The 15,376-nt window shown below is 37.1% G+C and overlaps 1 protein-coding gene across 2 annotated transcripts; it reads right to left on the bottom strand.

Moving 5' to 3' along the window:
- Window positions 1-15,159, bottom strand: RFC4 (replication factor C subunit 4). Of its 2 annotated transcripts, none has more exons than XM_028100913.2 (11): window positions 14,646-15,159; window positions 12,605-12,744; window positions 10,741-10,819; window positions 6,845-6,924; window positions 4,887-5,006; window positions 2,727-2,870; window positions 2,409-2,529; window positions 1,642-1,767; window positions 454-534; window positions 263-379; window positions 1-180 (listed from the first exon to the last, which is right to left on the bottom strand). In XM_028100913.2, exons 2-11 carry the CDS (start codon window positions 12,730-12,732, stop codon window positions 85-87), a joined length of 1,092 nt encoding a protein of 363 aa, XP_027956714.1. In that variant the 5' UTR covers window positions 12,733-12,744; window positions 14,646-15,159; the 3' UTR covers window positions 1-84. The 2 variants fall into 2 exon arrangements, with proteins under 2 accessions (XP_027956714.1, XP_027956713.1); XM_028100912.2 differs by having other exon boundaries at window positions 14,848-15,159.
- Between the last annotated feature and the right edge of the window lie 217 nt (window positions 15,160-15,376).

The following is a 15,376-nucleotide window of genomic DNA, read 5'->3' as shown; positions in this document are numbered from 1 at the left end:
TAAAGGTGCTTTGGTCATTTTATTTTTATCAGATCATACTTAAACTTGTAGCTTACAAAATTGTATCTTACAAAAATGATCCTTTCAGCAATTCTGAGTTAACTGCTGCATCACCGTCGCACAGAGGCTGATGAGTTGTAGATGTTCATCAGCACCATCTGCTAAGCATTTATCTACTTCCTATAAAAAAACTAAAAGTTAGGAAAATTTGCCATTGAGTTGTATTTAACACATTTTGCTGAAACGTGAAGGGCCTACTTACAGCAAGTTTTTCTGTGATAATGGATTTCTGTTTATCAGAAAGGTTATCATTTTCTACAACCACATCATGAAATTGATTAACAAGCTGAGTTGCTGCATGGCCCTCATCAATTAAGTCCTGCAACAGAAACAGTTGAATTTGGTAGGACCATTATTTTTTCCTTCCCCAAAGTTACCTGTAAAGTGACTTACTTTTACCACAGCTTCTAGTTTATCAAAAGAGCCACTCTGACACGCAGCAAATATTCCATCAATAGTCTCAGCTGGCATTACCTAAAGTTTGAGAGAATGCAAAGGAAGAGAACTTGGGAAGAGCCTCATGCTCCTATCATGGAGCTTCAGAAAGCTACTGAAATAAGCTTTTTCAGGTAACCATAACCTAACCCTGATTAGGTAATAGTGATGCATTTTGCTTTTAAAAAAATTTTTAATGCCCCTGAAGTATACAGATTTTTCTTTGCTTCTGATAGTTTCAGGCTTGGGCCACGATGGGACAAGAACAACTGAACTGGTCAGTGGGTGAGCAGCTAAAAATTCTCCCCAGTGGCTCAGACCCAAGTGGTTCTAACTTCCTCATCAGTGGCTAACATTATCAACTAGTTTAAAAAGGGAATTTAAAGGGAGATGCCCCCTTTCCTAGTAAAGATGTCACTAGTGAGATTGCTTTTACAAAGCTTATAATACCCAGAAAATTAAAGGGGACTAATGCTACCAATTTCATAACGGTATGAAAAATATCTTAGGAGCGAAGTCTTAAAAGTAGTACTTAACATACTAGTAGAGATGAACCCTGACAAATGATTTCTCCAAGTGGGATATTGCCCTTTTATATATGACCCTTTGTCAGATTTGTAAGAACAGGGATATCTGTTAAATCTCTCTTAACTGCCATATCACTGAAGTGTTGTGATGCTTCCAGGTTATTTCCATATAACAGTTTCTAGCATAGTTACGTAGCACATGCTATAGACTAAATGTGTTCCTCAGGTTTCATGTTAAAAATCCCTACTGTGAAATTAAGGTGAGAACTTTGGGAAGTTGATTAGGTATGAGAGCAGAATCCCCATGAAAGGGATTAGTACCCTTATAAAAGCTCTTTCTGCCAGAAAGGATACAGCTGAGTCCATGAACCCTTAGGAGTCTATGTACTAAGAAGTTGGTCCTCACCAGATACTCAATACAGGTATCTTGACCTTGGACTGCCCAGCCTCCTGAACTGTGAAATTTGTTTATAAGCCACTCAGCTTACAGTATTTTGTTAAAGCTGCCTAAATGGATTAAACCAGCACATAATAAACATTCTGAATACATTTGTTAGATGAAAATTTTCTATGAGCCCCAAGCCCAACCAAAATTTTAAAAATTATCTCATGTTCTTACCCCAGCAATGTCTGTGATCACCTTCTCTGTGATCTCCTTTCCACCTGTTAATCGGGTAGCACTTTGAAGAAATGTAATGGCTTTTCTTAAATCTCCTTCTGACACTTTAACAAGATAAGCTATTCCCTGAAAAGAGAAAAAAAAATTTTTAACCTGTGATGGCCAATGAAGACTTTGACTTTAATAAAGAAAAGTGAAAAAATGCTGTTTTAGCCTAGAGCTGGTTGGAGAAAAACATTTTTGGTTTTAAGGGAATGTTATCAGTCCTGTAATGACAAAATTCATGGAGATAGCATCAGTCCAGTGGAAGGCTAGAGATCTCTTGTCTTTGAAAGAAATCTGCAGAGACAAAGAAATGTTCCGTATTTCTAATCCTATTTTCTTGAATACATAAAGACGATTCAAGTACGGTTAAATTCTGTTAAAATGATAAGGCCTACATATCCTCTTTCACCAAAATTTCATCACAAAATTCACTCCTCAAGTGAAATATTAGGACACTAAAATCTTATTATGCAGAGATTTGTTATCGGCGAATTTGCACTATGTGTTTGAAATCTGCCCCAGTTCTGGCTCTCTGAAATATTGGTAATAGACTTATAATAGTAACAAGAAGGCTGAACCTAGACATTCCAAGTGTTGCTCTTTTAGCTTAACTTTGCCTGAAGGCATCAGAAATTAAAGCACCACATTTGATGCTTTTGGGACCTCTTAGGAATTCGTCAAAGGAATTTGTAATAACAGTATTTGTAATAATTAGTAATTACCTCATTGCTAATTCTCACATGTTCTTTATCAGCAATGTCTAGTAATCGCTGCTGTTGAATTTTATCTGACAGTGGTTTGAATCGGAATTTAGAACATCTAGACGTCAGAGGTTCAATTATTCTGTAAAATATCGGGGGGAAAAAAAAAGTCAGTATCTAAAGATTTTCCCCCAAAGAACTCATTTTTATCAAGAACAAATCAAGACTTGATGGAGGAGAAATTATTGTAGCCTTGAAACATTTACATTTTTTTCTCTCCCTAACTGGAGTTATCAAAACAAGGCTGCCTACCATCTATCTTCAGGACAATATACATACCGACTGACATAGTTACAGATGAGACAGAATCGCGTGGTTTTAGACTCCTTCTCCATGGTACGTCGTAAAGCTGCCTGAGCAGCTGAGGTCATAGAATCTGCCTCATCCAGAATCACAATCTTAAAAGGAGGACATGGCTTCCCACTGATTCAGAGAAACAGGGAGTTATAATTCATATACTGTCACCAAAATCTAATTTTAGAAAACTCTCATCATCCCAAAAAGAAACCCCATGCCCATCACGCCTTCCAGTTCTCCCAGCTGTAGGCAATCTTGGATCTCTACTTTGTCTCTACCGATCTATTCTGCACATTTCATATAAATGGATTAATACATTGTCTTTTGTGATTGGTTTCTTTCACTTAGCATGCTTTCAAGGTTCATCCATGTTGTAGTATGTCATTACTTCTTTCCTTTTCATCGCTAAATAATATGGCAAAGGGATATACCACATTTTATTCGTTCATTCATAGGTTGATGGATAGTTGGGTTGTTCCCACGTTTTGACTACTATGACTAATACTGCTAACGAACATTTTTTAACATGTTTTGAATAGACCTATTTTTTCGTTTCTTATGGGTATACACCTAGGACTGGAATTAGTGGGTTATCTGGTAACTCTATGTTTAATTTTTAGAGGACCTGCCAAACTATTTTCAAAATGTCTGTAACCATTTTACATTCCAACCAGTGAAGTATAAGGATTCCAATTTCTCCACATTCTTGCCAATATGTTGTCTTTTTGCTAAGAGCTATCCTAGTATGCAAAAAGTGGTATCTTATCATGGTTTCGATTTGCATTTCCCTATGGCTAATGATGTTGATGAGCATGTTTTCATGTCTTTAGGGGCCTTTTGTATAGTAGTCCCCCCTTATCCACAGGGAATGTGTTCTAAGACCCCAGCAGATGCCTGAAGCCCTGGACAGTATCAAACAGTATATAAATATATATATGCTGTGTTTTTCCTATACACACATACCTATGAAAAAGTTCGATTTATAAATCAGGCACAGTAAGAGATTAACAACAATAACATCATTACAATATAACAATGAAAGAAAACAATTTTAACAATATAGTGTAACAGAAGTTATGCAACTGTGGTCTCTCTCAGAATATCTTATTGAACTGTACTCCCCCTTCTTGTGATGTGAGATGGTAAAATGCCTATGTGATGAGACAAAGTGAAGTATGACATAGGCACTGTGATGTATGTTAGGTTACTTACTAATGACCTTCTGATGATTATGTCAGAAGGTGAATCATTTGCTCTGGACTTCAGCTGAGTGTAGGCAAGTGAAACCATGGAAACTGACTGAAACCACAGTTAAAGGGGGACTACTGTATCTTCTTTGGTGTAAGGTGTATCAGCTCGCCTTTTAAATTGGGTTTTCTCTTGATTACTAAAATGTACGAGTTCTTTATATATTCTTGATCCAAGTCCCTTATCAAATATAGGATTTATATGCATTGTCAATCCAAGGTAGATATCAAAAATCAGTCATTCACTTTCTACAAATTCTTAAGTGTGCTCTGATATGAATTTAAATATATACCAGGTTCCAAAAAATTTAATCTTAGAACTGTGCCACATAAGACTATAAGTAGCTGACTAAACATCCTTGTTTAACTCAGAGCAGTCCTATTTAAATTATTAATAATACTTCCTCTTTTACTCTAAAAGTGTCTCAGTTTGGACAATAACTTATATGGTCACCCTAATTAGGAAATATACACTGAAGCTTAAGATACCTGACAGAACTTTTTTTTATAACACAATAACAAAAATCAGGATATTTTACTAGCAGTGTACCACCAAACTACCAAATTTGATTAATAAATACTCCTTAGACAAAACATAAGTTCAAAACCCTTGACAGCTAAACAATTTAAAATTAGGTATTATAATGGAAAGGTCATTTCTGGGTTTAAATAATTTAGATAAAAGGACATCTGGCTGGCTCAGTCAGTAGAACAAGCAGCTCTTAATCTTGGGGTTGTAAGTTTGAGCCCCATGTTGCTTGTAGAGATTACTTAAAAAAATAAAATAAAATAAATATACGATCTAACATGAAAAAGGAGTTGGACATTTGGCAGAAACGTATTTTAAACAAATGCAATGACATGGTATAAAGAAGGAAAAGTGAGCTTTACTTACTCTGAACGACTTCCTGACACAGTTAATTGAGCAAAATTCTTCACTTTTTCTCTAACTACTTGTATTCCACGTTCATCGGATGCATTTAACTCAAGAACTCTTAATCGAAAAAGTTCAGGCCTATGTCAAAATGAAACAAATATGAAAAATAACAGAGCATATAAGTAACTGAGGTTTAAGCCACATTTTAACAATTGCACATTCTGTAGTAGTTTAAAATCCACCTAGTAAGTACTAGATAGAAGGCATGCAATCACTTTTCTATTTATTTTGTAGAGACATGCAGTTTAAAAAAACATGTAGATGGTATCGCATAATAAAATTTTAAATCAATTTTCCACTTAAGATTATATCATAAACATCTTGCCATGTCATCAGAACCACCGTAAATACCATTTTAATAACTATATGACATTCTATCCTATGATTGTACCATCATTTACTTATTCTTCTATTGTTAGATATTTAGCTTTAAATATAGTACAATTTTAAATAATGCTCCAACAGAGCATATTTTCAATTATTTCCATAGGGTAGCTTGCTATAAGGACTATTACTGGATTAAAATATGAACAGGTTTTTTGAGTTTAAAAAAAAATTATTAAAAATAGCTCACCATAGGGTCGTCTGAGAAATCAAAAGAAAATTAAAATAACTGGCACACCCTGCCAAGTCTTTGTTTTTGAAAACTTTCCTCTACTTTATTATACATGTATTTATTTTTTAATTAAAAAAACAAGAATTGGGACTTAGTTTTGTCTTTAGTTTTCCTAAACAGCATGATAACCTAAGCATTTTTCTATGGGCACATTCATAAAGTTCTGTGCATATATTTTCCATTTTAAAACTACATATACTATGAAATGTGGAATTCATAATTAAAGTTAATTTTAAAGGACAAACATTATTTTTAACAGGATATTTTAAAATTATATAATCTGGACTGACCTACTCTCAAAAAGTATTAATAAACTACTTGGGTTTCATTATGACTACATTGCTAAGGCTGGTTCATCAGGTTGGATCTAAGTTGTGGAATAATCAAAAAAGCCCTTTTATAATTTCCTTGAGAAACAAAAATTGCTATCAAATAAAATATTAGGTTCACAGCACCTTCCCCTTTTTTCTTCACATTTCAACATAACTAATTATCTGTACATATTTGGTGGTTTCAGAGGCATCTGATTATTTTCACATGTAGGATTTCAGATGTATCCTTTGACCATATGCCTGATATAAAAGTTCTGGATAAATTCAAGATAGCCTTTGGTACACTAGATCTTAGCCAAAAGGCTGAGAAGTGATTAAAACAGACTTTGCTATTGGTGCATGTTTTAGGGATATCATACCTGGGCCGATATATATCTTTTAACTCTAGGTAAAAAGCTCATCTACAATGGTTGGTAAGCCAAGACAGTCAATCCTGGAAGAAGAACCTAAGAAAGTGGCTAACAGAGGTCTTCTGGTATACCTGGAATTCTGCATCAACTACTACATATTCTGCTCACACTCAAGATACTTCAGGTCAAGGAGCTGGCCTAGCCACTCCAAGGCCAGAGCAAGAAAGAACTCTAGAAGGAGTGGTGTGAGGTCATTAGCACGAGACACAGATGTGTGAACACAACCACCGTTAAGATAGTGATGAAAGTATTGGCATGAATAAAGACAGGATGGGTCCTTTGGGCTCCAAAATCAAAATGAAAAAGTTAGTGACGACAAAAATCATGAGGCTTCCTATGTTGTAGTACATCAAACATTTGAATAAGGTTCAGAATGAAGATTACAAAAGATGCAGGCAAGCTTATTTATTGGAGGGGAGGAACTGGAAACGGGCCCACTGAATTAATAAAAAATACAGAAATAATAACCTTACAAAGAAACAAAATACAAATTTTTAGTTAAAGAAAAGCAGAGATTTCTGGTGTCAAGTCTTTAAAAAAAGAGAGATTTCAACTTACCCAAAAAGCTCCCTAGCTGCTGCCAAAATGGTGGATGTTTTTCCAGTTCCAGGTGGCCCATAAAACAAGAGATTAGGGAGCTGTAGAAGTTAAATTTTATTTTTTAAAAATTGTATTCTGGTACAAATAGATGAAAATGATGACTAAAAATGTCTATGGAACAGTGCAACAACTTCCCTAATAAGGCACATATCTGAATACAAATATTTCTTAATATAACCAGTATCACACTATTAGTAGTTGTGAATCCTGCTTTTTCACATAATACTATACTTTCCCCCCAAATGTCTAATATGTTAGGCTGAATCAATATTTATTACTGTTTTATACCCAATATACCTACGTGAGTTTTCAGAGCAGGAATTAGATACCTTTCTTTTTAAAAAAGATTTTATTTTTAAGTAATCTCTATATCCAATGTGGGACTTGAACTCATAACCCTGAGATCAGGAGTGCAAAGCTCCACCGATTAAGCCAGCCAGGCGCCTCGAAACCTCTTTTTTCTGAAGGGAATCTCAGGCTCCTGTCAGTTCCCTATCCCACCCCTCTGCTCAGGATTGGGCAGATTTTATATAAGAAAGATTTTATATTTTATAAAGATGTCCATTGCTTCAAGGGGGAAACAGACCAAAGGAGACCTTCAATTTGGCTAATACAAAGGAAAAAGGAATGAAAAAGACTTATCAGGGCTCTGGATGAGCTGATGTTCCAAGAGTAGGGGTGGGGAAAAAAAGTTTACTAAGTGCCTGGCAGTACTCTACTCCATGATTATATACCCTGTAGGGATGCCCACATATGCCAGGGAGAATTAATTAGAGGAAGAAAGGGTAAGACTAAATCACTAATTATCTTCTTTTATACCTTAAATCTCACCGGCTTGGCTCCTATCAAGCAGGCAACTAATCTGTGGTACAGACTGATAAATGTACTAAATTCTAATGAGCTCTGTCATAAAACTGCACTCTTCAGTATGTCCTTTCACGTACAGAAATCACTGCACATAGGAAACTAGACAGCAGTTTATTTGCTTCCATTCTTGCCTAACCCTCTACCTTCCCATCCATTCTTCACCCAAATCAGATGCCCCTCTGCTTGCTACTTAAAACTGTTCACTGGCTTCATACTCCACCTAGAAAAACAAAACCAGACGAACAAAAACCAACCTGTATTTATGAACGTCCATGACCTGCTCACCTTTCCAGGCTCCAATTTACAATGAATTCCAACAACTAAGCACTTATGGCCTATCCCGTCCCCTAGCTAGGGTCTGACTGCTTTTTTCCTGCTTTGCCAACTTCTACTACATTACAAGTCAGAAGCCTTCCCTGACCACCCAATCTAAAGTGGAACTCCTCTGTTACTCTCTCATCAAGTCTTTGTTGCACTTAATTCAACTTGCAATTATTTATATACAATAGTTTACAATTACTGTTCTTTATTTAGTGTTTTGGTTTAATTTTAAAATATGTCTACCTCACTAGATGGTAAGCTTAAGGTCAAGAACCTTATTTATTCATATCTGTATTCTCAGCATCTTGTATAGTACTCAACATGTGTACAATAAGCCAATGTACAGATAAATATATTAACTGAAGACTATTACATTGGTAGCATACAGCTTAAGATATGAGTTGTGCTACTTAAAAACAAACACCAAAGAACCTCCTAAGCTTTTTGACTGGTTTTGGTATCAAGGTAATGTTGGCCTCATGAAATGAATTTGGAAGTTTTCCTTCCTCTTCTATTTTTTGGAATAGCTTGAGAAGAATAGGTATTAACTCTTCTTTAAATGTTTAGTTGAATTCACTTGTGAAGCCATCTGGTCCTGAGCTTTTGTCTGCTGGGAATTTTTTGATTACCAATTCAATTTCATTACTAGTAATCGGTCTATTCAAATTTTCTGTTTCTTCCTGATTCAGTTTTGAAAGATTGTAAGTTTCTAGGAATATTTATCCATTTCTTCTAGGTTGTCCAATTTGTTGGTATATGCTTTTCCATAATATTCTTATAATTCTCTGTATTTCTGTGGTGTCATTTGCTATTTCTCTTCCTTCATTTCTGATTTTGAGTCCTCTCTTTTTCTTGAGGAGTCTGGCTAAAGGTCTGTCAATTTTGTTTATCTTTTCAAAGAACCAGCTCTTTTTTTTTTTTAATATTTTATTTATTTGAGTGAGCGAGAGACAGCATGAGTGGGGAGGTGGGGAGGAGGAGAAGCAAGCTCCTCGCTGAACCAGGAGCCCGATGCAGAGGCCGATGTGAAGCTCGATCCCAGGGCCCAGGTATCATGACCTGAGCTGAAGGCAGATGCTTAACCGACTGAGCTTAACCAACTGAGCCACCCCGGCGCCCCTCAAAGAAGCAGCTCTTGGTTTCAATGATCTTTTCTATTGTTTCTTCTTAGTCTCTATTTCACTTATTTCCACTCTAATCTTTATTATTTCCTTCCTTCTGGTAGCTTTGGGCTAGTCAATTTGGGTATGTGAATTATATTTTAAAAAATTCCTAGGTTTTTTCATCTTTATTATTTTGATTCATGCATACCTCAATATTTGTAATAATTCATCCACGTAACTATCACATACAATAACTTAAGTTCCTTAAAACATGGTAAAATTATTAAACCTTACATTATATAACAGTGATATATATGGTATACTCAAGAACTGTATGCCGAATATTTCTTAAAATTGATTTCTGAAAATCATCTACTGTAATTCTACTTTAAAACCTATAATTCTACTTTAAAATCTTTCAATGTACATGAGAGAGTGTTGCTTTGGCAGCACATATAGTAGAGTAAATGAAAAAATGAATTATTTTTCTTTACTCTGTAGAATTTTAAAAATTACTTCATCTTTAAGTTTTACAAAACTTAGTCTGAAAAAAAACATAAGATATTAAATAAGTGTTTTAAAAGAGAAAGTTCTTAATTCAGCCTTGTAAGATAGATGGTATAAAGTCAAGAACTGGGTCATAATCCCACTACATTTGCCTCAAGGGTTGAGAATACGGCCAATTAAAATATATCTTGTCCTGCAATCTGTGTAATTATTACTATACAATTAAAACTGTATATTATAAAATTAAAAGGTAAAGGTATTTGGATCAAATCAAAACAAAAATTGGCAAAGAAAAAGATTTTAAATAGTTTGATAAATATAACTTCTTTCAAAATATATACTATTATAGTGTAATTCCAGGAAGTGAATAATGGCAGCAAAAGCCAAAAGAAACTCTAATTCTAAAAGTAGCCAGGTTGAAAGAAAGGAAGCAAATCTTCCTGGGGAATAAAGCAAAAACCACACCCCACTTTCATCTGCAACTTTTCCCCTTCTTTCACTAAGCTCTTAAAGCACTTCATCATACACAATTTTAAACTGCTAATTCTTCCTATGGGCTTATCTTGTCTCTGAATCATCTAAAATGCAAGTCATTGAAGAATTTTTTTTATCCCACATATGGACAGCAGAAGCCACAATGCTATAAGCAGAATTAAATACTCATTTTTTGTATTGTAGTTCAAACCAAATCCTAACATTAGGTGAGCAATTACTTTCAAAGAATCTCTGACTCTTCTTTATAATGCATATTATTATCTATTATTCTCTTATTTATTTGGCTTCCACGTTTATTCTCTGTTGTCTCCCCACCAAAATCAAAGCTCACAAGAAAAGGGACCCAGTGTGTCTAGTTCAGTGGTCTCTACTTAAGTACTACATAACAATGCCATAAGATAGGAGATGCTCAATAAATATTTGAACTAATATACAGCTAGTATTTAAGGGGGGGCAGGAGGTTATAAAAGGAAGGAAAAGAATGAAAACAATTAAATCTTAATTTTAAAAAAATTTAAATCTTAAATCTCCCAATGACATGAAATATCATCTGCTACTCACATCAGCTCCTTCTAAAGACTTTTTCAGCACTGCAACTACTTCTTCCTGGAAAGCAACTTCATCCACACATTTTGGACGACTGGAAAAAAACCCAAAGAGATTATTTAGTATATTATAGTAGGCACAGAAATGTCTTAAGTGTTCCTTTTGCTAAAATATCAATGATAATACTCATATATTGGTAATAAAATGGGAAACTTTCATAATTAGAAGTAGGTGGAAACCCCACTTGTATTTACTTTAAGCTCATACATACTGAAGGAGTGAAGTCATTTTTCCCTTTATAGATGCAGTTTACATCTATAATGCTTACAAAAATTAAGCAAAAAGATCTTATTACACCACAAATGTCAACTGGTTAAAAATTTAAAGTGAACACTTACCCAGAAAGTAATATATTTTGACAAGATCATGCACTTACGCTGAAAATGAAGGACTATTTAATAACCTCAGGATAGGCAACTATTTTGGTTAATATAGTTAATTGACCAATTAACTATATTACCAATTACCAATTTCATCCATCACCTAACTGCACAAAAAACACCTAACCAGTCACTTGATTGAGAGCTAACTAAATAACAAGTTTAACCAAGATGAAGTATAATAACATATAATTTTCATCTTACATCATTAACTGGTGATTTTAAGAGAAGCTGGAACAAAGTTATACTCCTAACCCTAAGATTAGGCATTGTGCTTAATTAGCTAGCCCTTCTTTGATTTATAATTTTTTTTAAAGATTTTATTTATTTGAGAGAGAGAAAGAGAATGAGAGACAGAGAGCACGAGAGGGAAGACGGTCAGAGGGAGAAGCAGACGCCCCACCGAGCAGGGAGCCCGATGTGGGACTCAATCCCGGGACTCCAGGATCATGACCTGAGCCGAAGGCAGTCGCTTAACCAACTGAGCCACTCAGGCGCCCCTGATTTATACACTTCTAATTAATCAGGTCAATGCCAGGTAGGAATTTTAGGTCAGATAATGTTTTCTAGGGAAACCAGCATAAGTTATAAGCTAGAGTTTCATATTCAAATACCTGCAGGGGCCAGGGAGAAAACAAGAGTAAAAGAAGGCAGAGTATAAGGCAAGAGAAAACAGAAGGAACTATGGTGAACTGAGGAACATATGATATGACCTTTCCAGAATGAGAAGCAGTACTCAGGTCCAACTAACTATTGTCAAATGAGAACCTACATCTAGTTCTGCCTAATCTCTTGAGAAGCTGAAAAGCTAGATTTTTTCCCTTTGTATACTTTATTTTTTTAATTAAAAATCCAGATTTTTATGTGAAATTTCCCATTTTAAAAATCACTGTTAGTGCCAAACAAAACATATGAGGGTCTTATTTGACCTGTAAGTAATCTGCAAACTTTTGATAATAATTGAGCCTACACCAGGGGTTACAACTACTTGTCATAATATCACTTAGCTGATTGAAATTTAAGTGCCACTTCAAGTGTTGTTTTTGCCAAAAATGTATAAGCAAAAACTCAATGATTTCCACCTATCCGCAATGAAAGGCTCGGGAACAGATTATTTGGATTTATGTAGAACTCCTGACCAAGAGCTTATGGCCACATTCTAGAAATTCTGTTTTCTCTTGCTGTATCTCAATCCCTAAAACCATAGACCTGAGTTATAGGAAAGACCTTAGTTCATCTATAAAACAATTAAACTAGATCATTTGAAGGTACCTTCAGTTGCAAGGTTCTAGGACTTACATATTTGGGTGCTTTTCAAGGACATCTAAACAAAGCAAATCATCCCCCTCCTGAGTAACAACAACAACAACAACAAAGTGACTAAAATGGTTAGAGAAGTAATTTACTAACCACGTCAAGAAAAATATAAGCATTCTTACTATTTTTCCACCCATGGAACAGGTTTGGTTTTCTTGTTCTCTCCACTGCTTCCAGCTGTGGCAGCTACTCCTCGATCCTTCAGTGACGGTTTAGTACTGACAGATGTGCCTTTTAGAAAAGCCTGCATGGTTACTTCACCCTGACCAGAAGCAAAACAGAAAAGTTCTTTTGAAATCATTACAAGAAAGTGGGAAAGCACACCTAGCACACTTAACCTTGTGCAAAACACTCCAATAATTACTTACTAAATAAAGGACACCACCTCATGACCTAGCATCCCCTAAATGTGTCATGCTGAGAGCTACAGGGACAATCAAAGAGGCCAAAGTGCTTAAGGAACTTAGAATCTATTTATAGTGAGAGTTACAGATCAAAGATAAATCTTATGACTGAAAAAATTTGAAGAGTTCCTCACTTTTTGACAAATATGATGTCATTAGTGGCCAAACTGTGCATGGGCATCTAGTCTCTTCCATTCCAGTCATGGACCTAGCTCTAGTTCAGACCCTGGAATGGACTTAGCAATGAGGAGTGCTGGGACCACAAATGAGAACTTTCATTTCTTTTCCTGGGCCTAGAGCTCCACTTGAGGGCCTGTTTTACTGGTAGAGACAATGGCTGCCTTCAGAGCCTGTTTTGTGGGGAGGGTTGGGCCGGGGACTGTGCTGTTAAAATGGAAACCACTCTTTTGCTAATAACATGCTCATCTGAAGAAATCAAAACGAAGCAGAAAAGTATGAGTTGTTTTAAAAAGTCATACAAAATCTTACCCAGAAGATAACTACTATTAACATTCAGGTAAACTTTCTTCTAGGCAGCAGAAAGCTGTTTTAAGGACAGAAAAGCAACATTAGCTTGCCTGAAAATCCCCAGCATCAGTGGCAATTCTACTTTTTTCACTGCTTTTCCCCAGTGCCTAAAGCAGTAACTGGTGCACGACAGATGCTCCATAATATTTGGTGACTGAATTACCATTTATAAGACTCAGCTTCCCCTGCTATAAAAGGAGTTAAGGCCTATTCAGTAAGGCAGTTAATAAAAGAATAAATAAAAGTTAAATAAAAGAATTGTGAAAGCCCACATGCTCTGTTGGTGGGAATGTAAACTGGTGCAGACAGTATGATGAACAGTTTCCTCAAAATGGAGTTTCCTCAAAATGTTAACATTGGAGCTACTGTATGATCCAGCAATTCCAGTATTGGGTATCTATCCAGAAAAAAAAAAACCAAACAAACCTAAAATCACTAATTCAAAAAGATATATGCACCCCTATGTTCAATGCAGCACTATTTACAACAGCCAAATTATGGAAACAATCTAAGTGTTCATCAATGGATGAATGGATAAAGATGTGATACACACATGTAATACTCAGCCGTAAAAAAGAATAAAATCTTGCCTTTGTGGCAAAATGGATGGACCCTGCAAGTATTATACTAAAAGAGGAAGTCAGAAAGACAAACACGGCATGATTTCACTTACATGTGGAATCTAAAAAACAAAACAAACAAAAACCCAGACTCGTAGATACAGAGAACAGACTAGTGCTTGTCAGAAGGGAGAGGGCAAAAAGGAGGAAAGGGGTTAAGAAGTACAAACTTCCAGTTATAAAATAAATAAGTCATGGAATGTAATGTACAGCATAGGGTATATACTCATAATTTCACAAACGTCTAATCACTGTTGTACACCTGAAACTAATACTGTATGTTAATTAGACCTCACTTTAATAAAAAAAACACACACAGAAAAAGCATACTTCTGTGTACAAGTACTTCTGTGCTTGGCATTTGGATACTCAGTAAATGAAGGGCTAATAACTGTAAACAGCCAAGCTTTTGAACGTTACTGGATTACTCCATCCCTGCCAGATGCAGTAATTACTAAACAGTACTACAGCCCAAAGCAGGGCTCTGAAAGATGCTGTACGGAGCTACCACTGCGCGAACCAGCACGGAAGGGGAAGACATAGCAGGGGCGTTAAGGGCGCAGGAGCTGAGGAAAACGAAGGCTACCCTCACAATTTCTCGGGCTGGTCACCTGTTATCCCAAGCTCCCCGTACTCCCGGGCACTGCTTGGGCCTTTCACCCTCTCGTCTCCGGAGGGTGGACGCCGCCGGCTCGTCCCTGGGGCTTCCGGGATAGGGAAAGGGCGGGGTGGTCGCAAAGTCCTAGCTCCGTTCCCAGGTGTGAGACTACCAGGCCTAGGAAGCCCCGAGCCGCCACACCCGGTGACACTTACACTCGCCGCCGTCGGCACGGTTGCCCCAGTTCCCGCCACCGAGCGGCGGGCGAAGGGCAGGGCGGGAATACGCGAGCACGGCGCGCGTCACTTCCGGCCCGTCGCGCGCGCTCCTGGTCCACTGAGCCGCTAACTCGTACGCCGTTTTATTTGCACAGGTGAGACGGGCTTTAGGGACACCTCGACTGGAGCGAGAATGACTACGGAAGTGTAAATAGAGTTCCACCTGTTGTCGTGCATTCCTCCGACCGGAGGCCGCGGGACAAGGGAGATTGAGCGCGACAGACGCGGAGGAGCGGCTGGGGCGGCGGACCCGGCATGCTCAGCGAACGTGGGCGGGGAGGGGTCTGCGGCTGCTCCCATACGTGGGGGGGCAGGGCGGCGTGCGCTTCTTCTGTACCCGCTGTCCCCGGAGGGCTTCAGGAAGCCGGCTCTCTTTTTAGGCACGAATGTGCAGACCCTGTACCGTACTGTGGACATCATTGGTGGCCCTGGGGCGTCTCACAGACTTTTCTGCCGCGACACAGTT

Source organism: Eumetopias jubatus, unplaced genomic scaffold, assembly GCF_037043125.1.
Source record: "Eumetopias jubatus isolate StellerSeaLion01/CBP00866 unplaced genomic scaffold, mEumJub1_p1.0 scaffold_1, whole genome shotgun sequence".
Classification (NCBI taxonomy): Eukaryota; Metazoa; Chordata; class Mammalia; order Carnivora; family Otariidae; genus Eumetopias; species Eumetopias jubatus.
Note: the sequence above shows the minus strand (reverse complement) of the source record. Positions and strands in the feature narration are given on the sequence as shown.

Coding starts and splice junctions, on each gene's coding strand:
- RFC4 (XM_028100913.2), bottom strand. CDS start 12,732: ATGCAGGCTTTTCTAAAAGGCACATCTGTCAGTACTAAACCGTCACTG. Junction 6,925..10,740: donor AGTCTTTAGAAGGAGCTGAT/GTGAGTAGCAGA, acceptor TAACTTCTACAG/CTCCCTAATCTCTTGTTTTA. Junction 1,768..2,408: donor ATGTGAGAATTAGCAATGAG/GTAATTACTAAT, acceptor TTCTCTTTTCAG/GGAATAGCTTATCTTGTTAA.